The sequence below is a fragment of the Protomyces lactucae-debilis genome, assembly GCF_002105105.1.
Source record: "Protomyces lactucae-debilis strain 12-1054 chromosome Unknown BCR37scaffold_4, whole genome shotgun sequence".
NCBI lineage: Eukaryota > Fungi > Ascomycota > Taphrinomycetes > Taphrinales > Protomycetaceae > Protomyces > Protomyces lactucae-debilis.
This window is the reverse complement of record NW_024467996.1, coordinates 522643-543264: the sequence shown is the minus strand read 5'-3', so window position 1 is coordinate 543264 and position 20622 is coordinate 522643. Positions and strand designations below refer to the sequence as shown.

The 20622-nt window shown below is 50.8% G+C and overlaps 13 protein-coding genes across 13 annotated transcripts; 7 read left to right on the top strand and 6 right to left on the bottom strand.

The window, feature by feature from the left end:
* Nucleotides 1-39: 39 nt before the first annotated feature.
* Nucleotides 40-1113, bottom strand: BCR37DRAFT_377403 (uncharacterized protein). The gene is made up of 2 exons (XM_040868812.1): nucleotides 935-1113; nucleotides 40-824 (listed from the first exon to the last, which is right to left on the bottom strand). Exons 1-2 carry the CDS (start codon nucleotides 1029-1031, stop codon nucleotides 451-453), a joined length of 471 nt encoding a protein of 156 aa, XP_040727177.1. The 5' UTR covers nucleotides 1032-1113; the 3' UTR covers nucleotides 40-450.
* Nucleotides 1114-2845: 1732 nt separating this feature from the next.
* Nucleotides 2846-4723, top strand: BCR37DRAFT_247460 (uncharacterized protein). Its single transcript, XM_040866594.1, has one exon. It carries the CDS (start codon nucleotides 3087-3089, stop codon nucleotides 4635-4637), a length of 1551 nt encoding a protein of 516 aa, XP_040727176.1. The 5' UTR covers nucleotides 2846-3086; the 3' UTR covers nucleotides 4638-4723.
* An 86-nt stretch (nucleotides 4724-4809) lies between these two features.
* Nucleotides 4810-5631, bottom strand: BCR37DRAFT_386077 (uncharacterized protein; the record flags this gene model as incomplete). The annotated part of the gene is made up of 1 exon (XM_040870409.1): nucleotides 4810-5631. The coding sequence occupies one exon, from the start codon at nucleotides 5629-5631 to the stop codon at nucleotides 4810-4812; it is 822 nt and encodes a 273-aa protein (XP_040727175.1).
* Nucleotides 5632-5816: 185 nt separating this feature from the next.
* BCR37DRAFT_247485 (uncharacterized protein) lies at nucleotides 5817-6967 on the bottom strand. The gene has a single exon (XM_040866595.1). The coding sequence runs from the start codon at nucleotides 6741-6743 to the stop codon at nucleotides 6003-6005; it is 741 nt and encodes a 246-aa protein (XP_040727174.1). The 5' UTR covers nucleotides 6744-6967; the 3' UTR covers nucleotides 5817-6002.
* Nucleotides 6880-8059, bottom strand: BCR37DRAFT_377397 (P-loop containing nucleoside triphosphate hydrolase protein). The gene has a single exon (XM_040868811.1). It carries the CDS (start codon nucleotides 8001-8003, stop codon nucleotides 6939-6941), a length of 1065 nt encoding a protein of 354 aa, XP_040727173.1. The 5' UTR covers nucleotides 8004-8059; the 3' UTR covers nucleotides 6880-6938.
* Nucleotides 8060-8129: 70 nt separating this feature from the next.
* Nucleotides 8130-9825, top strand: BCR37DRAFT_247664 (uncharacterized protein). The gene is made up of 2 exons (XM_040866596.1): nucleotides 8130-9272; nucleotides 9323-9825. Exons 1-2 carry the CDS (start codon nucleotides 8152-8154, stop codon nucleotides 9642-9644), a joined length of 1443 nt encoding a protein of 480 aa, XP_040727172.1. The 5' UTR covers nucleotides 8130-8151; the 3' UTR covers nucleotides 9645-9825.
* On the top strand, nucleotides 9749-10583 carry BCR37DRAFT_377394 (Manganese/iron superoxide dismutase). The gene is made up of 3 exons (XM_040868810.1): nucleotides 9749-9879; nucleotides 9923-10120; nucleotides 10167-10583. Exons 1-3 carry the CDS (start codon nucleotides 9801-9803, stop codon nucleotides 10532-10534), a joined length of 645 nt encoding a protein of 214 aa, XP_040727171.1. The 5' UTR covers nucleotides 9749-9800; the 3' UTR covers nucleotides 10535-10583.
* A 53-nt stretch (nucleotides 10584-10636) lies between these two features.
* BCR37DRAFT_377392 (kinase-like domain-containing protein) lies at nucleotides 10637-13739 on the top strand. The gene is made up of 2 exons (XM_040868809.1): nucleotides 10637-10884; nucleotides 10928-13739. Exons 1-2 carry the CDS (start codon nucleotides 10660-10662, stop codon nucleotides 13238-13240), a joined length of 2538 nt encoding a protein of 845 aa, XP_040727170.1. The 5' UTR covers nucleotides 10637-10659; the 3' UTR covers nucleotides 13241-13739.
* BCR37DRAFT_377391 (uncharacterized protein) lies at nucleotides 13110-16129 on the bottom strand. The gene has a single exon (XM_040868808.1). The coding sequence runs from the start codon at nucleotides 15875-15877 to the stop codon at nucleotides 13343-13345; it is 2535 nt and encodes an 844-aa protein (XP_040727169.1). The 5' UTR covers nucleotides 15878-16129; the 3' UTR covers nucleotides 13110-13342.
* Nucleotides 16130-16284: 155 nt separating this feature from the next.
* BCR37DRAFT_377388 (serine/threonine-protein phosphatase PP2A catalytic subunit) lies at nucleotides 16285-17371 on the top strand. The gene is made up of 2 exons (XM_040868807.1): nucleotides 16285-16410; nucleotides 16463-17371. The coding sequence occupies exons 1-2, from the start codon at nucleotides 16294-16296 to the stop codon at nucleotides 17288-17290; spliced, it is 945 nt and encodes a 314-aa protein (XP_040727168.1). The 5' UTR covers nucleotides 16285-16293; the 3' UTR covers nucleotides 17291-17371.
* Nucleotides 17311-18147, bottom strand: BCR37DRAFT_377385 (Rieske [2Fe-2S] iron-sulfur domain-containing protein). The gene is made up of 2 exons (XM_040868806.1): nucleotides 17969-18147; nucleotides 17311-17915 (listed from the first exon to the last, which is right to left on the bottom strand). Exons 1-2 carry the CDS (start codon nucleotides 18102-18104, stop codon nucleotides 17392-17394), a joined length of 660 nt encoding a protein of 219 aa, XP_040727167.1. The 5' UTR covers nucleotides 18105-18147; the 3' UTR covers nucleotides 17311-17391.
* An 86-nt stretch (nucleotides 18148-18233) lies between these two features.
* BCR37DRAFT_377384 (uncharacterized protein) lies at nucleotides 18234-19713 on the top strand. The gene has a single exon (XM_040868805.1). The coding sequence runs from the start codon at nucleotides 18258-18260 to the stop codon at nucleotides 19566-19568; it is 1311 nt and encodes a 436-aa protein (XP_040727166.1). The 5' UTR covers nucleotides 18234-18257; the 3' UTR covers nucleotides 19569-19713.
* Nucleotides 19714-19734: 21 nt separating this feature from the next.
* Nucleotides 19735-20598, top strand: BCR37DRAFT_365383 (cofilin/tropomyosin family protein). Its single transcript, XM_040868269.1, has 4 exons — nucleotides 19735-19810; nucleotides 19860-19959; nucleotides 20013-20233; nucleotides 20276-20598. The coding sequence occupies exons 1-4, from the start codon at nucleotides 19808-19810 to the stop codon at nucleotides 20381-20383; spliced, it is 432 nt and encodes a 143-aa protein (XP_040727165.1). The 5' UTR covers nucleotides 19735-19807; the 3' UTR covers nucleotides 20384-20598.
* Nucleotides 20599-20622: the final 24 nt, after the last annotated feature.

Sequence of the window (20622 nt, the reverse complement as noted above, 5' to 3'; positions counted from 1 at the left end):
AATGCAAATGAAGAGCAACGGCGACAAGCAAGGAAGATTGGCAGACTTGAATCAAGTGCTTCATAGCTACGATAGGTACAGATATTCCAAGAAATAATGGCACGCTCCAAGAAAGGTGGTTAAAGTCAGAGCGAAGACGGTAAGCAAATGAACGATGGTGAATGTGATCTTTTGCGCTGCTTCCATTCCTTTCATACATATGATAATGACAGTCGTTTGTGGTTGAGATGGTGAAGGGTAAAGCAGATACTGTGTTGGCGTGATGTGCATGAAAGCCAGGCTCGATGTGAAATGGCCGCTCGCTCTCTAAAAGGAAATTGGTTTCGTCGTCTTTTGAAGTTGTCTCTGTACAGGATCATCAATTTACAATGTGGGAAGTGGCAGCAATCATAACGGGGCATCGCAGAGCATACAGATGGCGCCAACAAAAGTAAGTGCTTTATAAGGCCTTTACCTCCATTGGTTAGCATGGCCCTGCTGCTGCGATGCTTGTTGTTGCTGTTGTTGACCAGCATAATTGCGCGGGTCCACAATCTGAATAGGATTGCGCTTCCGGTGCCGTCCGCTGGCAGCGGCTTGATTGGCGAATCCCTGATGCTGCTGATGCACAACCTGCGCCTGTTGCGCATATGGATTCATCCCGATCACCGAGTGCGGGAGGGATTGTTGCTGCGGAGGTGAATTGGATTCACTGCGGTTGGAGCGCGTTGAGAGGGAAGATTCAGCAAAACAGGCGCTGTACTCTTCTGGGCTCAGGCAAGGGTTGAACTCAAGATCATCGTCCACATCGAATGACCTGGCCGATTCATACCGGGCTTGCGCACCTGCGGGAGATGGTCAGCATACTCGTATATGTAATCTGCTGATAGCGCCAGAAGCCGCTGTGCAGCCACATGGATGGAAAGACATCAGCAGATGAGGGGAGCGGACATACTTTGAATGACGGTATAGGCCGTTGCTACGGGGATGCGGTCTTGCGGATGCATTTGAGGCTGCATTGCCCATGCGTGCTGCTGGTAGGCTCTGTCCATCCTGTAAATGTCTGTAATGAGGTGAAATGGTGTGGAAGATGGGTAGATGAAAGGGCCAGCTGTTGGATGTAGTGTTGGTGCTGTTCGTTGCTGTATGTTTGTCTTCCACTTCCGGAGGGGCGGCTGGAGGGAGCATCGCCTAACCCTGGAGACCGAGTGGCGACTGGACTGACTCTCCTACACCTCAGACCACACACTCACTCGCTAGTGCTCCTCGGTCGACACCTACCCGCTGTCTTCATCCCTATGTGTAGAACATCGCTAGTGACTAGATATTCAAAGATCCAAGACTGACGCCTTCCTGGTACACCCTTGAGTGAATGCTACGACGCCTGAGAAGTGGCTTTGACAACCAGCTGTATCTCAGTTCCTATCTGCTTGGTTCATATCCAGTCACTGGCATAGAGCATCTCTCGTCGTCCGTACCAGTCTGACCTATACCCATCAAACTCTGCAACAGTACCTACACACTGCTTGTGCTGCACTCCCCTGTCTTGGCCTTGTCTCATCTCTGCAAACACTCCGTCAGCCATACATCCATTTCCTGCTCTCGAGTCCCAAAATGCAGACTGCCATCCACGGTCGTAGCTTTGCCATGGATGCCATCGATGCCGTCAACAGCCGTCTAGACTGGCGCTTGCCTTACCCAGATCTCACCTCATTCTGTGCAACGAGCGCTGCAGGTGACCAACAACCAGACGTGCGTCGCGTGCGCACACCCGGCAGGGTTCGTCTGCAAGAGGCAGAGAAGACAATGGATCTGCACACGCCCAGAAGACCTGCGGCAGGTCATTCGGCACCCAGGGAGTACAGACGACAAGACGGTCCTCCCAAGCACCGTCTCTATCGTCATCAATGCAAGTTCTTCTCGATCTGTAACCATCACATTGACTGATACTTGAACTAGACCCAAGCGACCATACGTTACGTCTGCCTGATGTGCTTAAACGGCTGTTTGCACCTCCAAACTGCTTCTTCCCAGCTGTTCATTCGCCCGGCAGACCTGCTCATCCATCCATCCACCGTCCGCAGAGCACAGCGACACCTGCAATGGCCAATATCGGCAATGCCACAGTGAGCTCGCAACGAGAACGCATGATTGACACGGCTGTGCGCAAGACCCTCCCACGCGCCACCGCACGACGTTGTGGACCTCGTACAAAGCGATCGACTCCAGGAGCGCAACGGATCTTACCATGGATGTCTGTGGATAGTTTTGGCTTCACCGCACGACAACCTTGCATGTCGCCGCCCATTGAACCACAGCGCTGGTCCGGACTTGCAGAATGGCAAGCGCGGGGACCCATACAATCGCCTTATTGTTCGACGTTGAAGGGATCGATTGCAAATCAACCAGTGTTTGGTCGAAGCATGTCGTTGTACTCGTCTGTGCCAAGTACCTGCTGTTTGTCCCTCAAGGACGACTGCAACAGCGGTCTTGCAAGCCCAGGGGTGCCAACTCTCTCACTAGACCAGCAGTTACACAGTGCCAGTATGGAGGAGCTCCTGGTGAATCAGGATATTGAAGCATTCTTGCAAGGACGATGGAGACCCGACCCTGCTCGCTCGTAATCAACCATGGTTGGCTGTTATTTTGGACTTTGTAAATTCACACACATCTGTACGTCTATTAGCAAATGAATTGCATACTGAAGAGAAACCATAAGTAGGCCAAGATAAAGACAGGCTTCAGCAAAGAGAGGGGATCATAAAAAGCAGAAAGTTTTCGTCAAGCTGCTCTGAGTCATGCTCGAGCAGTCAGGGGATTGACAGATTATATTCATTGTCTTAATCAAGTCCGTTACTCTAGCTGAGCACCTGTTTCCACTTGGCCCTCACTGGCCGGAGCTAGACATACCTCAGTGAAGAGTAGAGAATCTAGAGATATGGTTCGTGAAAGTCTTCTGTCAAATTTATCTCTTCCCGTCCCTCTCAGCTCCACACGCTCAAGAGCACAAGCAAGCACAGTGCACACTGACACTCCATAGCCCCCCACCTTGCACCGCACCTGCCACATTCATCCCTGCCAAAGCGCGTCCAGGCAACAAAGCAGCCATGGTCTTCGATGCAGTAAGTCGCTTTCCATCTACATCCATCCCATACTCACTCCACAAGGCCGCCCCAATCTCCAAGCGCAAAGGAAGACCGAGCCAAACATACTCCCTCGAATCAGCCATGGCTGAAGAAGCGCGCGAAGTCGAAGCACTCATCAATGCGCGTGATGAGCGAGAACGACAAGCTGCGCTAGCATCCGCCAATGTAGCGCGCGATCTAGCGCCTGAGAATTATGATTTTTCTGTTGGTGGGAGTACGAGTGGGTCGAGCTCACATCGATTGAGTGCTGGATCGAGTTCACAACGCATGTTTATGAGTCGAAAGGGATCGCATAATGATCGTACCTCTCGACCTAGTTTCTCAAGTTCACAGGGGAGAGCCGTGTCGCCCAGTGGCTTATCAACTCGCAGTTCACGCAAGTCTGCATCACCGACGCGTGCAGCGGATCCATTACACATGAAGGGGATGCATAGGAAACTAACAGACTCTGCAATGGCATCGTCAGGTGGTTTACTTGCAACCCTAGCTCCATCTGCCAAGATGAGGGAGAATCAGGAGAAGGAGCGTGTGGAAAAGGATCATGACCCAGAGGCTGCGATTGAATCGGATTCATCAGATGAACAAAGTGATGATGACGATGAAGAAGACAAGAACAATACCGTCAAGTCCAGCTTTGTACCACATCGGCCACCCATGTCGCTCGCTGCAGCTGCAGAGAATGAACGACTCGATATTATTCGAGATCACACACACAACACCCTCTCAAGACAAAACTTTGGCGGCAGTGTACCCACCATTGTCAAGGACAATTCACTGGCTGCAACTAGGAAGAAGCAGATCCGACCTAACACCTCCTTCACAGACGATTCACGCGCTGTCAGTGTACAAAATTCAGACGAAGATGCGGAAGAAGTCGCATCAGGGAATCGAGACTTGACGATCCTTGAGTCTCGCAGGCAGGAAGCTGAAGGGAGATTATTTTGTACGCTGCAAAGAGGGGATTACGAGGCTTGCTATCAGAAAGCGAAACGCACACGACAGTATTTGATCGCGGTGGACTTGTCACCACAGGCAAAGTATGCAATTGAATGGGCCATTGGAACTGTTGTGCGAGACGGTGATACGGTGCGCATCGTACATGTACTTGACGTGGAAGAAAAAGAAGACCGCCGCACCGAGGCGCAACATGCCGAAACGCGCGGTGCGTCAATGGATGATATTATGGTGGATCTTAAGCGTTTCCTTATGCGGACAAAACTCGAAGTGCGCTGTGAAGTGGAGGTGATTCATCATGCAGCACCAAAACACCTCATCACTGAAATCATCGACACAATGGATCCAACCTTGGTGGTCATTGGTTCAAGAGGACTTGGCAACATGACGGGAATTTTGCTCGGCTCCTTTTCTAACTACATCATCAACAAGTCCAGTGCGCCTGTCATGGTGGCCAGGAAACGACTGCGGCGTGGTGGCTCCAAGAAGCGGCAAATTGTACTCCCAACAACAGTCAGAATGGTCAATAATCGCTTCGAGACGGCGGTGGTGGATTGAAAAAACAGGTACTACTGCATTTCATTGTAGAAAGATTGAATTTGACTGGCTTGCTATGAGTATTCTTCTCTGCGCTGACGTTGTGAAATGCTGAGGAAATGAGCCGCCAAAGGCTATAAATGAAGGCTAAGGGGAATTTGAAGAATGCATGAGAGACACAGGGCAGCAAAGCTCAAGGTCTCCAGCCAAAAGCGCTTTCGTGTGACAGGTCGTGAGCGTGGGCATCGTTCATTGCACGACGCATCGAGGAGTTTGTCCAGGGGAGCGGTACTGAACATGCCTCTGTGTGACGTCTTGGCTGCCAGTGCTCCACCTCCTCCTCTTCTTCCGGGTAGTGGTCAAACACAAAATCACCGCCATCCTCACTCTGATCACAAGACTTGAGCTCAGCCCCCACAGCGTCCTCTTCGACTCGGTCAAGCTGGTCGGTACGTTGCAAATAGCCCGGCGTCTCTGGGATTCGAATTGCGTGCGATGTAGCATTAGGACTCGCCAATGTGCTAATATCTCGCCATCCAGCGCGATGCTCTCTCTGCTGCTGTTTGTTTGATAATTGAGCGGAAGATTTGATATGTGGCAGGGAGGAGATGCGTTCTGCTCGACGAGCCGCTTTGGTAGTCATCATGGGTGTCTTGGTGGTTGCTGGTTGTTTTTGAGGGTTCGTAAAACGTCCATCGAATGTCCAGCGACGCAATGCTCGGCTCGCTGGTGAGCCAAACAGGTCAGCCTCTGCCTCATCCTGTACTGTGGTCGACAAGTGCGACCACGTCTCGTCTGTGCCTGCCTCACTCTCAAATTCGGGACTCCTGCTAGCCGTGCTACCATTGTGCGATCGGTTGAAGAGATGTGGATCAGGCGCCACAATGGGGCTCAGGATGGGTGCAGTGCGTTTGACAGACGTGAATGTTGTCGTGGTACTGGTAATGGCGGCATGGAGGGAGGTCCCTGTCGTTGCTGCTTGATCGCCTGCACTGACCCTGCGCATCCAGTTCATGAATTTTTTTGGTGTGTGTTACAGCCTGTGTATGGGCGAGGGCCCTTCTTCTGCTCGAGGTGGTCGTTTATAGGTAGAGGGCCCTTGTGTCCAAGCTTGTTATTGAGGGGTTGAAGAAGGCGTCTTGGTGAGTTTTGTTTGCTGCGATGTAGATTTGCGATTTGAGTTCGCCATCTGGTTTGATCTAATGCGACAGTGACGGACACCCCGAGTCAGCCAGCAATGTCCTCGACCAGCTGCAGCGTCCAACAGGCCATCAGCAGGCTAGGAAGGTGCAACTCCAACCCGTTGACGCAAAGTCCATTTCAATTACGATCTGTCGTCATTGTCTCATCTCGGACATCGAACCAATCACCAGGCGTATACGCAGTTCATCTAGCAGAGAACCCACCTGGCCCAAATTTGGTGAGTCGCAACGTCCGTTTCTCCTCATTCAAGGCATCCTCAAGCCGCATTGTCGCTTGTAGCTGATGTAAGCATCTGGAAGAGCAAACTGAAAAATGCAGAGGCACGCGTCGTAATGCAACGGTAGCAATACGGGTTCGACTAGCGGGCAGATGACCTAACGTATTGCACTCATAGCAGCGTTTAAGCTCGTGTAGGGGTGTCATGAGTGCTTCTTGGCGGAGATGGACGTTGAGCCAATCGAGGTCGTCGATATCACACTCTAGTAAGATGCTCTTGCAGCAAAGCGTTCCTAGTCGTGGAACAGTCTTCTCTAGATCTATCCAGGGCAAGTGCCAGCTAGAGGGAGTCTCGAGTAAGGCAGGAGAGCAGATGAGACGTTGTAGCTTAGTGCACTTCAGTAGAGATGCCGGAAGAGCTAGATTCGGATTGCCACTCACGTCAAGGTACTGCAACTGCTGCAACATGTCGAAATTGTATGGCAATTGTATCAATGCACATCCTTTGAGATTGAGAATGCGAAGGTCTGAGAAATAAGTGCAGAATCCGAGTGGGAGCCATCGAATGCCTGAAATGCGCAAGTAATCTGCTGTCGTTTGTGTCTTTTGCAAACCGCCACATGCGTGCGTCAGTGCCGTCGCTGTGATACTCTGCCTCGTCTTGTCGCGTTCGTTCGCAGCTCGGCCTGCATGCTTGCGACGGCCCATCACACGTTCGAGCCCTCATTGCATGCCTTTTGTGGTGTGGTAATTGCAAATCTCAAATCTCATCTCGCAGCTGTCAAAACCGTCAGATCTCAGGCACAGATTGATAGCACTTTTAGGTACAGACCAAGTCAAGTTGGTACAAGTGTGTTCAGCAGGAAGATTGAGAATTGAGTGCATAGTCACTGGAATACTCTACTATCTCGCCTGGAGATCAACGCCTTGCTTCATCGTCGCCACCATGGCACTCAACTGAATCTTCTCTGTGCCACCCATGCTCAAGCGATACTCAATCGTTGCCAACGCATCATACACGAGCATGCGCACTTTCCCCTTCAAGTCAATCTCCTCGAGCTCACGAAACACGCCACCCAGGATGTCCTGTAGTGCGAGACCCTTCTCTGCCTTCATACGGGCAATCAGCGATAATGATGTTGTCAAATCGTCGTTCATCATGCTCTCAACAATACGTCGCAGGTCGCGTGGATGTGGATTGCCAACGCAATTGTAGATACCCGCCTCGTCAATCTCCTCTTGCTCAAAGGCAGTCGAACACGCCTGTAGAACATTGACTGCTCTACGCATATCACCCCCAGAGAGTGACAGCAATGCTGTTTTCGCTTCGGGGGTGATTTTGACATGCTCAGCGGCAATAATTTGATCGATCTTTTTCTCAACGTGTATTTCCGGGAGCGGTTGGAACCTGAATCGTGTACAACGCGATTGCAAGGCTGGTGTGATTTTATTGACGTAGTTGCAGATGATGCAGAAGCGAACATGCTTTGTATACTGCTCAATGACACGTCTCAGTGCATTTTGTGCAGCAATAGTCATGGCATCTGCCTCATCGAGAATGATGAGCTTGAAACTTGAGCTGAAGATTTGCCTGGTCGATGCAAATGTCTTGATCTGTTCACGCACAACATCGATACCTCGATCATCAGAAGCATTGAGTTCCATTATTTGCTGCTTGTACCGGTCGCCAAAGAGACGCCGCGCCATGGCGAGAATCAGCGAAGTCTTGCCTGTGCCTGGCGGTCCATAGAACAAGAGATGCGGGAGCCTGTTGCTCTCGATGAACTTGCCTAGCGTGGCGATGATGTCTGTATGCGCCACGACATCCGTCATGTCTTTTGGTCGATACTTTTCGACCCAGGGCAGGTTATTGTCGTCGATGGCATCTTTTGTGCCTGTATCCCTGGCCTTTCCCTTTCCTTTGTTGGGGACTGACCGAGGAGCATCCTCTTCCATATCGACGTCCATCTCTCCTCTTCTTCTACGTCTGTAGCTTCTCTTCGTCGCGTCTCTCACTTCTGGCGCGTCTCTGGTGCCAATTGCCTAACCCCATCTTACCGCCAATGAGCTTCGTCTTAACTAAGCTGAGCAACGCACAAAAGCAACATCCAACACAATGAATAGCCTCGTACGCTCACGGCTGACGCTCAAGCGCGGTCTCGCTACCGTCGCTGATGCACCCAAAAAGACATTCGGCAACCTACGGGATCAAGATCGTATCTTCACAAACCTCTACAGCCACCATGAACCGACTCTCAAAAATGCTATGAAGTACGGAGACTACTACAAGACCAAAGAACTCCTCCTCAAGGGCGATGATTGGATCATCTCTGAAATGAAGGCATCGGGACTTCGTGGACGTGGCGGCGCTGGTTTCCCAAGCGGTCTGAAGTGGTCCTTTATGAACAAGCCTGGATGGCAAAAAGACCCGCGGCCTCGGTACCTTGTCATCAATGCAGATGAAGGTGAACCTGGTACCTGCAAGGATCGTGAGATTATGCGTAAAGACCCACACAAGCTTGTTGAGGGATGTTTGTTGGCTGGTCGTGCCATGAATGCAACGGATTGCTACATCTACATCCGCGGTGAGTTTTACAATGAAGCGAGTACGTTGCAGACTGCCATCAACGAGGCGTACGCAGCGGGTTACCTTGGCAAGGATATCTTGGGAACTGGCTACAATTTCAACATCTACCTCCACCGCGGTGCCGGCGCTTACATCTGTGGCGAGGAGACAAGTCTGATTGAGTCTATTGAAGGCAAAGCTGGCAAGCCCCGTCTCAAGCCTCCGTTCCCAGCAGACGTCGGTCTCTTCGGTTGCCCAACCACCGTCACCAATGTCGAAACGGTCGCTGTTGCACCCACCATTTTGCGCCGTGGTGCTTCGTGGTTTGCCGGTATGGGACGTGATCGTAATGCAGGCACAAAGCTGTTTGCCATCTCGGGACACGTCAACCATCCCTGTACTGTCGAGGAGGAGATGTCGATTCCGTTGCGTGAGCTGATTGACAAGCACTGTGGCGGCGTTCGTGGTGGATGGGATAACCTGCTCGGTGTCATCCCTGGTGGTTCTAGTGTGCCTGTGCTCAACAAGGTTCAGTGTGAAGATGCACTCATGGACTTTGACTCACTCAAGGACTTGCAGAGTGGTTTGGGTACCGCTGCCGTCATTGTGATGGACAAGTCAACGGATATTGTTGCTGCCATTTCTCGATTGTCGGCATTCTACCAACATGAGTGAGTTCCCTTTTTTCCAAATGATAAGCAGGGACGAGCTAACCAACTAGATCTTGTGGACAGTGCACACCCTGCCGAGAGGGCACCACCTGGCTCGCCAACATGATGGCGCGTTTCGAGCGTGGTGAAGCGCGAGAGCGTGAAATTGATCAAATCTGGGAACTCTCAAAGCAAATTGAGGGACGGACGATTTGTGCCCTTGGTGACGCTGCAGCGTGGCCAGTGCAGGGACTCATCCGAAACTTTAGACCAGAGATGGAGGCACGTATTCAGCAGGCGAGGGCGAAGAGTGGTAATGAGTTCCTTGCTGGCGGACACTTGGCTGGGCAGGTGAGGCCAGGTGCTGAGATTGCACCGGGACAGCAACTCTGATGACCTCTTCTAGCTCTGTTCTCTTGTAGTCTATGCCTCGATACTTCTTGAAGTCTTCTTTCTCCTGCCTCTTCTCCCCCATCTCGTCGCACTGTCTCGCTGACGTACAAATGGCGACATCTTCCAAGAGACTACAGACTACCATCCTCCTCAATCATGTTCAAGACTTCCCTCAAAGCCGCTACTGCTCCAATCAGGATGTCTATGCGCAGCAAGCACTCCCTTCCTCAGCTTCGTATGACCCTCAGTCTCTATCTGTTCGTTTACTAACAGGCCAGCATACGCATATGACGCACTCGAGCCACACATCTCGAAGCACATCATGGAGCTTCATCACCAGAAGCACCATCAGACATATGTCACAAATCTCAATGCTGCCGAGGAGAAATTGGCGTCGGCTGTGAATGGTGGGGATGTCAAGGCTGCCATTGCCCTTCAGGCTGCTATTCGCTTCAATGGCGGTGGTCACATCAATCGTACGAACCCAGTCAATGCACAGACGACAAGAGAGCTAACCTGTAGACTCCTTGTTCTGGGAGAACTTGGCCCCGGCAAACAAGCAGGGCGGCAAGTTGCCAGAAGGCGCACTTGCAGACGCCATCAAGAAACAGTATGGCGGTGTGGATGGTCTCAAGACAGCGTTCAATGCTGCGCTTGCTTCGATCCAGGGATCTGGCTGGGGCTGGCTCGTGCAGGATGCCTCTACAAAGCAGCTCAAGATCACAACGACCCCGAATCAAGACCCAATTACGGGCGACACGGTGGTGTTGGGTGTCGATGCGTGGGAGCATGCGTACTACCTGCAGTACGAGAATGCAAAAGTCAAGTACTTTGATGCAATCTGGCATGTCATCAACTGGGAGACTGCATCGAAGCGATTCTCATCGTAGGCATCTAGCGTAAGTAATAAGTATTTATTCATAAGAAGATGTGACTGCCAAGTTCTCGTTGCCATTTGTTGATTTTGGGCAAAACACAAAAGAGACGCACTCCATCTCTACTGCTCGCCTGCTCAATGCCGGCCCTGGCTCCCATCTCAGCCAATGTACCTGCAAGAGTACCGCTAGGTAAGGAAGATGGCGCTGTCGTTGCCTCTACAGCAGCAACAGCAGCAGCGACGGCAGCTGCAGCGGGTGCGAAACGGAAACAAAAGGCGAGTGCGTTATGTTATACCCCGCCAGCGATGATCAATGATCGGAAGAGAGATCGCTCTTACTTTCGCAGAGGGCTCTTAGGAGAGGTATGCTTGTTTTGTGTTGGAGTATGCTTGCTGACTTGGATAGGGCGGATTTGCTCGGTGTTTCGAAGTGACGGACTTTCAAGGCACGCGACTCGCTGCCAAGTGTATTGCCAAAAAGTCCATTACGAGTGAAAAGGTCAAGATGAAGCTGCTTGGTGAGATCAAAGTACACAAGTCAATGGATCACCCGAATATCGTCAAACAAAGGGATTGCTTCGAGGATGATGTCAATGTCTACATGATTTTGGATATTTGCACACAGGGTACCTTGATGGAAATGCTCAAGCAAAGGAAGCGCTTCTCTGAGCCCGAGGTACGTTTCTTTGGCCTACAAATTCTCGGTGCGGCCAAGTATATGCACTCGAGACGCGTCATTCATCGCGACTTGAAGCTCGGCAACCTATTTCTCGATGAAGCCATGAACATCAAGGTCGGTGATTTCGGCCTCGCCGCATTGTTGGTGGATGACGATGACCGGAAAAAGACAATCTGCGGAACGCCCAACTATATTGCGCCCGAGGTTCTCTTTGGCTCTGCCGAGGGCCACTCGTATGAAGTGGATTTGTGGTCTATTGGCGTCATCTTTTATGCAATGCTTGTGGGCAAACCGCCCTTCCAGAGTAAAGAGGTCAAGGCCATTTACGCAAAAATCAAAGTCAATGAGTATGATTTCCCAGAAGAGGCAAAAGTCTCACAGGTCGCGCAAGGACTCATCCGCTCCCTCCTCGCAACCGATCCAGAAAACCGACCTTCTATTGACGATATTGCAAATCATGCCTTTTTCAATACCGGTGTCATGCCGCGACAGATTCCACCCTCAGCAACGCACGAAGCGCCAAGTTGGCCCGCTGGACAGAGCTCGAGTGTCTTTCGCCGAAACTTGAATCATGTCTGTTTCAATGCCGGTATTGGTAAGGAGAATATTGCAGGCAAGGAATATGGTCAGCTTGCCGATAGCGTTGTTGAGAGACCCGAACAAGGTCGTTACCTCCCAGTCAGTTTGAGTCCGCATACTGGACCCGCTGCCAAAATGGTCCATGGGCATGCTCGTCGCCCTGGTGCAACAAGCCAGGGACAAGTTTCTGGTAAACTAGCAGATCGATTACAGGCAGTCAAGATGGGTGAGGTGCCTCGACCACCACCTGTGCCGCCCAAGTCAAAAGAAGAGATGGCTGCGCATCAAGCGCAAATTGATCAGTTGAGAGAGAGGAGACAATCGACTATGCTGACTGGTGCTGTGCGTCCTGCTATTGTTCGTGGACCTGCATCAGCGCCTGGTATGGAGCATGTTGCTGAACAACCTAGATTGCGAGGTGCAGTGAGAGCCGTGGAGGGACCAGCACCTATTACTCGATCATCACGCTTTGCATCACTTCAAGCAACATCCCAACCTTCAGCACCGTTACATCCAGTTCAAGATGTCTCACAAGAACCGCTGAGACTACGCACTCGTGCTGCCCGACGCGCATTGACCCAGCCTGCCGTTCAAGCAGTAGCTGTTGTACCCTCTTCCTCTTCATCACGACAAGCATCGCGAGAAGCATCGCCGAGACCGGTGGCTGCGCTTTCTCGTCAAGCAAGCACACGTACCTATTCAACCACGAGTTCTTCATCACTCGCAGCAGCAGCTGCTGTCCAGGCAAAAACATTGACGCAGTCGCTGCTAACGCTCTCACGTCGGCTACTAGAGACTGCCGCCTTATCTGGCACAGCTCGGGCTGGCTTGCAAGCTAGCATGGAAGAGGATGGTCGTTTTCTCTATGTCTCTAAGTGGGTCGATTACTCTCATCGCTATGGACTCGGCTATCAGCTATCCAATGGCACAACAGGCGTCTCCTTCAATGATGGCACAACGATCATTCAGCACGACACGCAACAATCGAGTTCCTTTGAGTTTTTGCCAGCAAGCGAAGGTAGTCAGGCTGTACAGCCTGAAGCGTATACCATGACGCAGGTGCCTGAGCATCTACGCAAAAAAGTGTCACTTCTGAAACATTTCAGGGGGTATATGACGGCACATCTCAACAGTGCAGCGAATAGCACACCAGTCACAGGCACACAGCAGACAGTGTATAAGGATCTATGCACCATGACGCATTACCTACGTTGCAAAGCAGGCATTTTATTTCGGCTGAGGGATGGGACGATTCAAGTCAATTTCCAAGACCATGCGAAACTCATCTTATCTCCGCATGCCGGCTATGAAGATGCGCATGTACGGCATTTAGACTGTGATAAGCGCATGTTTCAGTATCCTTCACTCGCAGAAGCCGGACGATCTGGTGGTGATGCGTGTCGTGCAAAGCTGGCCTCATTCGGCAGGATTCTACAAGAAAGTGCTCAAGACCTGCACTGAAGACAACGGTCTGTTTGACAGTGATGATTTTGTATTGGTACCCGTATTGTTATAAGCATAGCATTGCAAAAGTCTATTCTACAGCCACGCATCCCGTCTGCATCAATCCTCAATATCCATCGTTGCCGGGATGAAATTTATGAAATGAGGCGGTTGCTTCAATTGTTGCTCGGCGAGCAAGTCACTTCCCGAACCAGATTCATCAGTCTCAAGACCTCCCTTCTCAGTATACGTCGTAGAGTCTCGTGACGTTGAATGGACAGGTGCACGACTTGCTGCTTGCTCGCTCAGGGACGGCACGGTGGTTGTCCGCTGTTCGCTAGCAGGATCCACTTTCCTTGACATGAGTAATGCAAGTCTATCGCGAATAGCAGACGCTGCAGAGATTGTTAGGCTTTGCTTGATGGGAGTGTTGATTGGACCTGTATACTTCCCTGATACAGACTTTCGTGGAGCCATGGCTACAGGTGGCGCTGGTTTCGCAATCACCTGCGTTGTATTGAGCGTGGGTGTTTTTCGAAACTTTTGGATGGTGCTTGGTTGACTGCTCGACACTGAATTCTCCTCGGAATCAGGGACTTCAATAGACACAGGTTTTCGTTGATTGATGGCTGTAGACAATGGCGGGGTGCTCTTCACTGCAATCGCTTTCGAAGCACCCTGTAACACAATCGGTTGACTGCTCAAACTTGTACTCTCCTCAGAATCCGGCACTTCCAACAAATCCGTCTCGATCCGGGAAGCAGGCTGCTTGACTTGGTTGCATGTGGGTGAGCTCAAGTACTGTACAACAAGACTCAAATCATCTTCTTCTTCATCTGTTGACTCTTCCAGCAATACATCCACAGCAACTTGATCCACGAGAATAGATCGTGCTGCTTGTTGTACGGGAGCAGGAGACGCGGCAGCAGGTGCTGAGAATAATCCCGAAATCTCATCTTCCTCGTCTTCCATATCAAAAGGGTTATAGTCCAATGGTTCTGTCTTTGCCATACTCGTCTGCAAAGTGCTTTGTCTACCACAATTAGGTGTGGATGTGAGTGCATGGATAGGACTCGAGATGGCAATATCATCCACTTCATCCAGATCGATAAACAAAGGCGCTAACGGTGCAAGTGTTGTAGATGCACAAACAAGATCGGTAGACCCGGAAGAGGTAGAGGAAGACGGCCGTGCCATGGCTGCATCGCTATAAGAAACCGTTGCGCGTCTTGGCCTCAGTAAACGTCCTTCCGAAAGCGTCTTTGGTAAATCTTGCATGAAGAAATCATCTGTGTTGTGTAGACGTGCCATTTCTTTGCGTAAATCAGAGGGGCGGGCCGAAGAGGCTTTGATTTTGACTGTTGACACATGCGTGGTTCGAAGAGATGTGCGTATCGCTGCTTTTGGAGGACTGACTGATACTCTTGAAATGCCTGTTGGGGCCGCCGTTTGTTGCTGTTGTTGGGATGTCAAGACTTGCTTGCGTAGTGTAGCGGGTACTGAACTCTGACTTCTGCTAGTCCGCGCTAATGGTGAAGAGGTGACGCTAATTTGCGCCTTTGGAAGGAGAGGGCGAATGGAGGGATTGATGGAGGCGTGACTTGCAAGAGGGGAAGAATTTGTCGGGAGCCCATGTCTTGCTGATCCAACTTTGTGCGTTGCTTCCTCTCGATTGACGCGATCCACTGCAGCGATGACTGCTGGTTGATGGATTTTGGGCGGAGGACTCTCCTGTTCTTCATCATCAGATGCATCACTGTCTTCTACTTGCATCGCTTCGCGAGAATCCAGAGTCGAGAGTAGAGAACGTCGAGAGACCGTAGGCGACGAACGCAATTGATGCGCAGGTGAATCCAACAAAGCACTCAATTCATCGTCTTCCTCTTCTGCTGCATCGGCTCTTACGCAATGACCCATCACTGGCTCTGAAGCTGCCCTGCCCAGGCTGTGATTTTGTTGAGGCGGTGCTGATGCCAGTGCAAGACGTTCTGCTTCAGCTTGGCGTTTCAACAGATCCAAGACTGCTGGCCCTGCTGTACCGAATTGCTGTAGAACGACATCGTCTGGTGGGAGTTGTAATGACTTTGACATGGGTTCCACTGGATGTTTCCGCGTAGCATGAGTTGTGTTTGAAAACAGACCAGAACCTGACACGGGCGCTGGTGAGGAGCGATTTCCCTTGAGCCATGCTGGAGTGTCGCGCGAGATGGGCGCGACGAGGAAATCCAAGATATCTTCATCATGATCATCCAAAATCCCATCTTCATCACTTGAAAAGTCACTCTCCTCGCCTGTTTCTGAGTCTTGCACGTCTGGTAGGGAAAGCCAATGTCCGCGATCCAGCACGATATGGCCAGTGCGAATATCAATCTCATCCGCCGTTTCGGTAAAGTCACGCGCGTATCGTTCAAAGATATCCTCCATGCGATGCCTGAAGCGGGACTGATTCCGAGACTGCTCCTGCTCTAGTTCCTCGAGTGTTGGTTCCAGCACCTCGTGACTACTGCTGCTGCTACTGCTGCTGCTGCTGCTGCTGCTGCTGCTGCTGCTGTTGCAAGACGCGTCGTCGTCATGAAAAGGATGGGTTGTGGTTTTGTGTTTGGGTGCTTGTATGCAGACCCGTTTTCGCGGCCTGTCACTCTCGTCAAATAGCATCTTCTGCCTGCTTGCCTGCCTTGCCTTGCCACGCTGCCTGTCCCTGTTCTATGGCTCCTGCATCGAGTCCTGTTGCTGTTGCCTTCTCGTTGCTTCTGTCGCGTCTTGTGTCTGTGCCGTGTCAAGTCTTGTGCGCAAATCAAGGGCGAGGAGAAGCAGCAGTAGCAGGACAGGTACTAAGTACTGGACTGGACTGACTGGACTGAGACTGAGTAGAGAGAGAGAGTGTCAGTAAGAGAGAGTATAAAGATCCATATACCACGGCAGCAGGCTCAATACAACAAGCTCGACACACACAACGCGCATCCGACCACCCTACAACACACACAACACACACCACAGCATACCATGGAGGACGGTGCGTGCTCTCATCCTTGTACAAGCCAGTTCAAAAGCTAACAGGCCCGCCAGTCAGCATGATTGACGAGAGTGTAGCCACGCAGACTTCTCACGACGATGTGGATACGTGGATAGAGATGCTCATGAGTTGCAAACAGCTCTCCGAAGTAGACGTCAAGAAGCTATGTGACAAGGTAAGAACACATCCACAGAGCCAGCATCCAAATTGCTGACACGAACAAAAAGGCGCGCGAGATTCTGAAGGATGAGAGTAACGTCCAAGCAGTGCACTCCCCCGTCACAGTCTGCGGCGATATCCATGGCCAATTCCACGATCTCCAGGAACTCTTCAAGATCGGTGGCAAGTCACCCGATACCAACTACCTCTTCATGGGTGATTACGTCGATCGTGGCTATTATTCAGTGGAAACGGTCACCTTGCTCGTTGCCCTCAAAGTCCGCTACCGAGAACGCATCACCATCTTACGTGGTAACCATGAATCTCGACAAATCACACAAGTCTATGGCTTTTACGATGAGTGTTTGCGCAAGTATGGCAATGCGGGTGTGTGGAAGCACTTTACGGATTTATTTGACTTCTTACCCTTGACGGCGCTCATTGATGATCAAATCTTTTGTCTGCATGGTGGATTGAGTCCATCCATTGATACACTCGATCATATCCGGTCGTTGGATCGTATCCAGGAAGTTCCTCACGAAGGTCCCATGTGCGACTTGCTCTGGTCTGACCCGGATGATCGATGCGGTTGGGGTATATCGCCGCGTGGAGCAGGCTACACATTTGGTCAAGACATCTCAGAAGCCTTCAACCACAACAATGGCTTGACCCTTGTTGCGCGAGCCCATCAACTGGTGATGGAGGGCTACAATTGGTCGCAGGAGCAAAATGTCGTGACCATCTTTTCTGCACCGAATTACTGTTATCGGTGTGGCAACCAAGCAGCGATTATGGAGATTGATGAGCATATGAAGTATACGTTCTTGCAGTTTGACCCGGCGCCGAGGAACGGTGAGCCGATGGTGACACGGCGTACACCTGATTACTTTTTGTAAAGAGAGCACGAGTAGCAGAATCAAGATACAGAACTCATTGAATGGCGCAGTATTTGCAGTGAAGAATAGTTTGGTTCTAGTGAAAGTTGAGCACTCTAGCCTTATCCAATAACGAGCTTTCCATCCTCTGAAAAGTCATACGCCGGAATCTCGAGGTTCAATGGAGCAGGTCCCTTCCTGATCCTACCAGAGATATCATAGTGCGATCCATGGCACGGACAAAACCATCCACCGAAATCTCCAGCCTCACCAATCGGTACACAACCCAAGTGCGTACACACGCCAATCATCACAAGCCAGTCGGGTTTTGTGACACGATCAGCATCCTTTTGAGGGTCCCGTAGTGCCTTCATATCGACTTCATTGGCTTCATTGATTTCAGACTCTGTCCGATGACGGATAAAGACTGGCTTACCACGCCACTTGACAATAACATTCTTCCCTTCCGGAATGGCAGAAATGTCAACCTCGACTTTTGCCATGGCAAGCACATCGGCACTCGCAGACATATTGACAAGCCAGTCTGTGACGGTGGCTTGTGCGGCAATGGCAAAGAGAGCGCCATAGGTACCGGTCATGAAGTAGCTGAATGCCCGGGACGAGTCGATATTGGCACTCTTCTTGCTGTGGGATTGTTAGCCTCTCTATTCTTGAGCGATATAAAGAAAAGAGCATACCGGTAAGCAGAGAAGTTTGGGACGGAGGTGGTGGATTGGTCTCGCTTGAGGGATGCTGCATTGTAGGCTGTGATGTTGACGGCTGGTCTTGTGGATACCTTTGCGAGTGCCTTGAGGGAGATACGGGCGAGGGACATGGCTGCTAGTTGTCTAGGCTAGTAGTCGTAGCTGTTGCCGTCTTGGCTTCGGGTCAGCACAACAGCAGCAGGGTTAGGCAGAACAAGTTAGGCTAAGCAACTACGACCACAACTACTACTACTACTGCTGCTACTGCTACCACAACATCAGCAATGCCAGCAGCAAAGGCACTCAGAAGGCACCTGCCACAGTCACGCAACACCCTCATGCATATACACGCAGACCCACACGTCCTCGCTTCAAAATGCCGCATACAAGACGTCAAATTCGATGTGCGCGACGGAGAAGGCGTCATCAAGACCTTTGTCCGCATTAAAACAGCCCTCCCAAACTCATCCCTCCCTCAATTCATCATGCGTCAGGCACAAGATGACTATGTCTCTGCCACGAGCATGTTTCGTGCAATCTTCCCAGATGCATCGATGGAGGAGGAAGAACATGAAATGGCAATCGTCAAGCGCGACTTGAATGCCAGATCGGATGAACACGCGTCGGGTGTTTGGATCCCCGGCACGCCAGACGCGTTGCAACTTGCCAAGGTGTATGGGATTGAAGCGTGGGTGGAGGCATTGCTACAGGTCGATACAACAGCACCCTCGCACACATCACCGACGCGCCGATTGTCCGCTGGTAAATCTGTGCCATCTGCGTCGAGTAGCTTCTCAGCAGAAATGTCAACGCAAGCACTAGCACCAGCGCTCGCACCCCCAGCCACGCCACGCCCTATTGCACCAGCAAAGTCGAAAGTTGCAAAATCACCAAAAAAGGCAAGCGTGCCAACAACGGACAAGAAGCAAGCGAGTAGTAGTACCTTGGCAAGTCTATCAGAGAGTCTTGTGGATGCAGTGGATGGTGCACTTGCACGAACAAGAGAAGCGTTGCAACCTGAATCACTACCGCCGTCAAGCACCAAAAATAACAACAATAATAATAACACTGGCAACGGTAAAGTCAAGGTCGTCCCAAGCAGTAACAACAAGAATATGAAGAAGAAAGCAACTGCAACGCCTGATAGCAAGACACAAGGCAATGGCAGTGCAGGTGGACTTCTTGCACAACTCAAGCAAGATGCCTCCGAAGTACTCACTGCAACAGGTGCGCGACACGCTCCGCAATCTGTTGCTGAGATGTTGGCAGAAGCGAAACAGCAAGTTGCTGAATCGCGAAGATTGGATGCACAAGCACTCAGTCACCTCTCACCTGCTTCAACAAATCAATCGCGTTCAAAGAAGCGATCGTTGGAGGTGGAAGATGGAACACCCACAGGACCTGAACAACCACACTTGCATGGCAAGATGGAGGATGTTGCATTGCATGGCAAGATGGAAGCGGTACCAAGAAACAAACGCACAAAAGTGGAGGAACTCGAGGTGCAAGTGGCGGCTGAACGGCGTAAAGTCAGAGCCCTTGTTGGGCTGGTATTGGGATTGGGAGCAACGGCTGTGTTGCCGTATGTGCTCTAAAGCAATGGGCGCCTCCGTCCACTGTCCTTTTATCTCTACTGTTCTTCTTGGATGAATGTTTACTTCTAACCCCCATGTACTTCTTACTCTGTCCTTTTCTTAGCCGTATCAAGATCCTGTATCTTTACTCGTTCTCTCAGGCATGCCCCATCTGAATGGAAGTTCAACAACATCTGTGCAATACAACGCACTCGCTCTTCATCCTCTTCTGTGCGTGTTATAGCGTTGAAAGAACAGTCATGGTACGCTTTCTGATGCTCTGATCGAAGAAGCATCTCACACGATCAATAGGCTTCTGAATCGCGCTTATTCTCGCTCTCACACGATACTGAACAGCTCATTCGCAAGTTCAGGCTAGGTGGTGCAAAGCTTGGCAATGCCTACATTTCCTGTACCGTCGCTCTCTCCACCTTGACAACACGATGCTAATATACACAAATCAAGTCAGCATCAATAAACAAACCCATGCGATTGCCGCATCGGCCGGTATTGAACAAATCGAGTCTGTGGATGATCTAGTGGATGACTTGCCTGATAATACACCACGTTATGTCCTCTTGACTTATGCTCTGCAGTATAAGAATGATAGTGGCAGGAAAGCTGACAAATTGGCATTGATTTATTGGATTCCTCGGACTGCTTCTACCGAAATGGCAACACTCTACGTCTGTGCTATTCGCTTGTGTTATACGGTACTGACAGTTTAGGCTTCTGCAAAAGTCTGGTTTCAGGAGAAATGCGATGTGGCCAAGGTGCTTGAGATTCGTGAAGCGGATGACCTGACTGAAGAGTTTCTTGAGGAGCGTTTGCGATGAAAGCGCATGGATGGCTAATCTAACAAGACACGACAACACGATTGAAGTCTCGATGTGGCAGATGAGAGGCATGGCAAGAATGGTCAAACGCACCATAGGATGTTGTTTATAAGCATCAGAAAGCACAAGCAGGAAAGATTTAGCAAATCGGTTGTACTGCATTATAGAATGGTGATGAAGGGATTAGATGAGAAGCAAACAAGCTCAGAGTGAGCAAAGCTTTGTGAAATACTTCTTGT

Excerpts from the sequence above, each read along its gene's own strand:
- BCR37DRAFT_377403 (XM_040868812.1), bottom strand. The coding sequence starts at position 1,031 with ATGGACAGAGCCTACCAGCAGCACGCATGGGCAATGCAGCCTCAAATG. Across the intron at positions 825-934 it reads GGCCTATACCGTCATTCAAA|GTGCGCAAGCCCGGTATGAA; the intron begins GTATGTCCGCTC and ends CATCTCCCGCAG.
- BCR37DRAFT_247460 (XM_040866594.1), top strand. The coding sequence starts at position 3,087 with ATGGTCTTCGATGCAGTAAGTCGCTTTCCATCTACATCCATCCCATAC.
- BCR37DRAFT_247485 (XM_040866595.1), bottom strand. The coding sequence starts at position 6,743 with ATGGGCCGTCGCAAGCATGCAGGCCGAGCTGCGAACGAACGCGACAAG.
- BCR37DRAFT_377397 (XM_040868811.1), bottom strand. The coding sequence starts at position 8,003 with ATGGACGTCGATATGGAAGAGGATGCTCCTCGGTCAGTCCCCAACAAA.
- BCR37DRAFT_247664 (XM_040866596.1), top strand. The coding sequence starts at position 8,152 with ATGAATAGCCTCGTACGCTCACGGCTGACGCTCAAGCGCGGTCTCGCT. Across the intron at positions 9,273-9,322 it reads TCGGCATTCTACCAACATGA|ATCTTGTGGACAGTGCACAC; the intron begins GTGAGTTCCCTT and ends CTAACCAACTAG.
- BCR37DRAFT_377394 (XM_040868810.1), top strand. The coding sequence starts at position 9,801 with ATGTTCAAGACTTCCCTCAAAGCCGCTACTGCTCCAATCAGGATGTCT. Across the intron at positions 9,880-9,922 it reads GCACTCCCTTCCTCAGCTTC|CATACGCATATGACGCACTC; the intron begins GTATGACCCTCA and ends CTAACAGGCCAG. Across the intron at positions 10,121-10,166 it reads TGGCGGTGGTCACATCAATC|ACTCCTTGTTCTGGGAGAAC; the intron begins GTACGAACCCAG and ends GCTAACCTGTAG.
- BCR37DRAFT_377392 (XM_040868809.1), top strand. The coding sequence starts at position 10,660 with ATGCCGGCCCTGGCTCCCATCTCAGCCAATGTACCTGCAAGAGTACCG. Across the intron at positions 10,885-10,927 it reads GCAGAGGGCTCTTAGGAGAG|GGCGGATTTGCTCGGTGTTT; the intron begins GTATGCTTGTTT and ends TGACTTGGATAG.
- BCR37DRAFT_377391 (XM_040868808.1), bottom strand. The coding sequence starts at position 15,877 with ATGCTATTTGACGAGAGTGACAGGCCGCGAAAACGGGTCTGCATACAA.
- BCR37DRAFT_377388 (XM_040868807.1), top strand. The coding sequence starts at position 16,294 with ATGATTGACGAGAGTGTAGCCACGCAGACTTCTCACGACGATGTGGAT. Across the intron at positions 16,411-16,462 it reads TCAAGAAGCTATGTGACAAG|GCGCGCGAGATTCTGAAGGA; the intron begins GTAAGAACACAT and ends ACGAACAAAAAG.
- BCR37DRAFT_377385 (XM_040868806.1), bottom strand. The coding sequence starts at position 18,104 with ATGTCCCTCGCCCGTATCTCCCTCAAGGCACTCGCAAAGGTATCCACA. Across the intron at positions 17,916-17,968 it reads CCCAAACTTCTCTGCTTACC|GCAAGAAGAGTGCCAATATC; the intron begins GGTATGCTCTTT and ends AACAATCCCACA.
- BCR37DRAFT_377384 (XM_040868805.1), top strand. The coding sequence starts at position 18,258 with ATGCCAGCAGCAAAGGCACTCAGAAGGCACCTGCCACAGTCACGCAAC.
- BCR37DRAFT_365383 (XM_040868269.1), top strand. Across the intron at positions 19,960-20,012 it reads TGGCAATGCCTACATTTCCT|TCAGCATCAATAAACAAACC; the intron begins GTACCGTCGCTC and ends ACACAAATCAAG. Across the intron at positions 20,234-20,275 it reads CCGAAATGGCAACACTCTAC|GCTTCTGCAAAAGTCTGGTT; the intron begins GTCTGTGCTATT and ends CTGACAGTTTAG.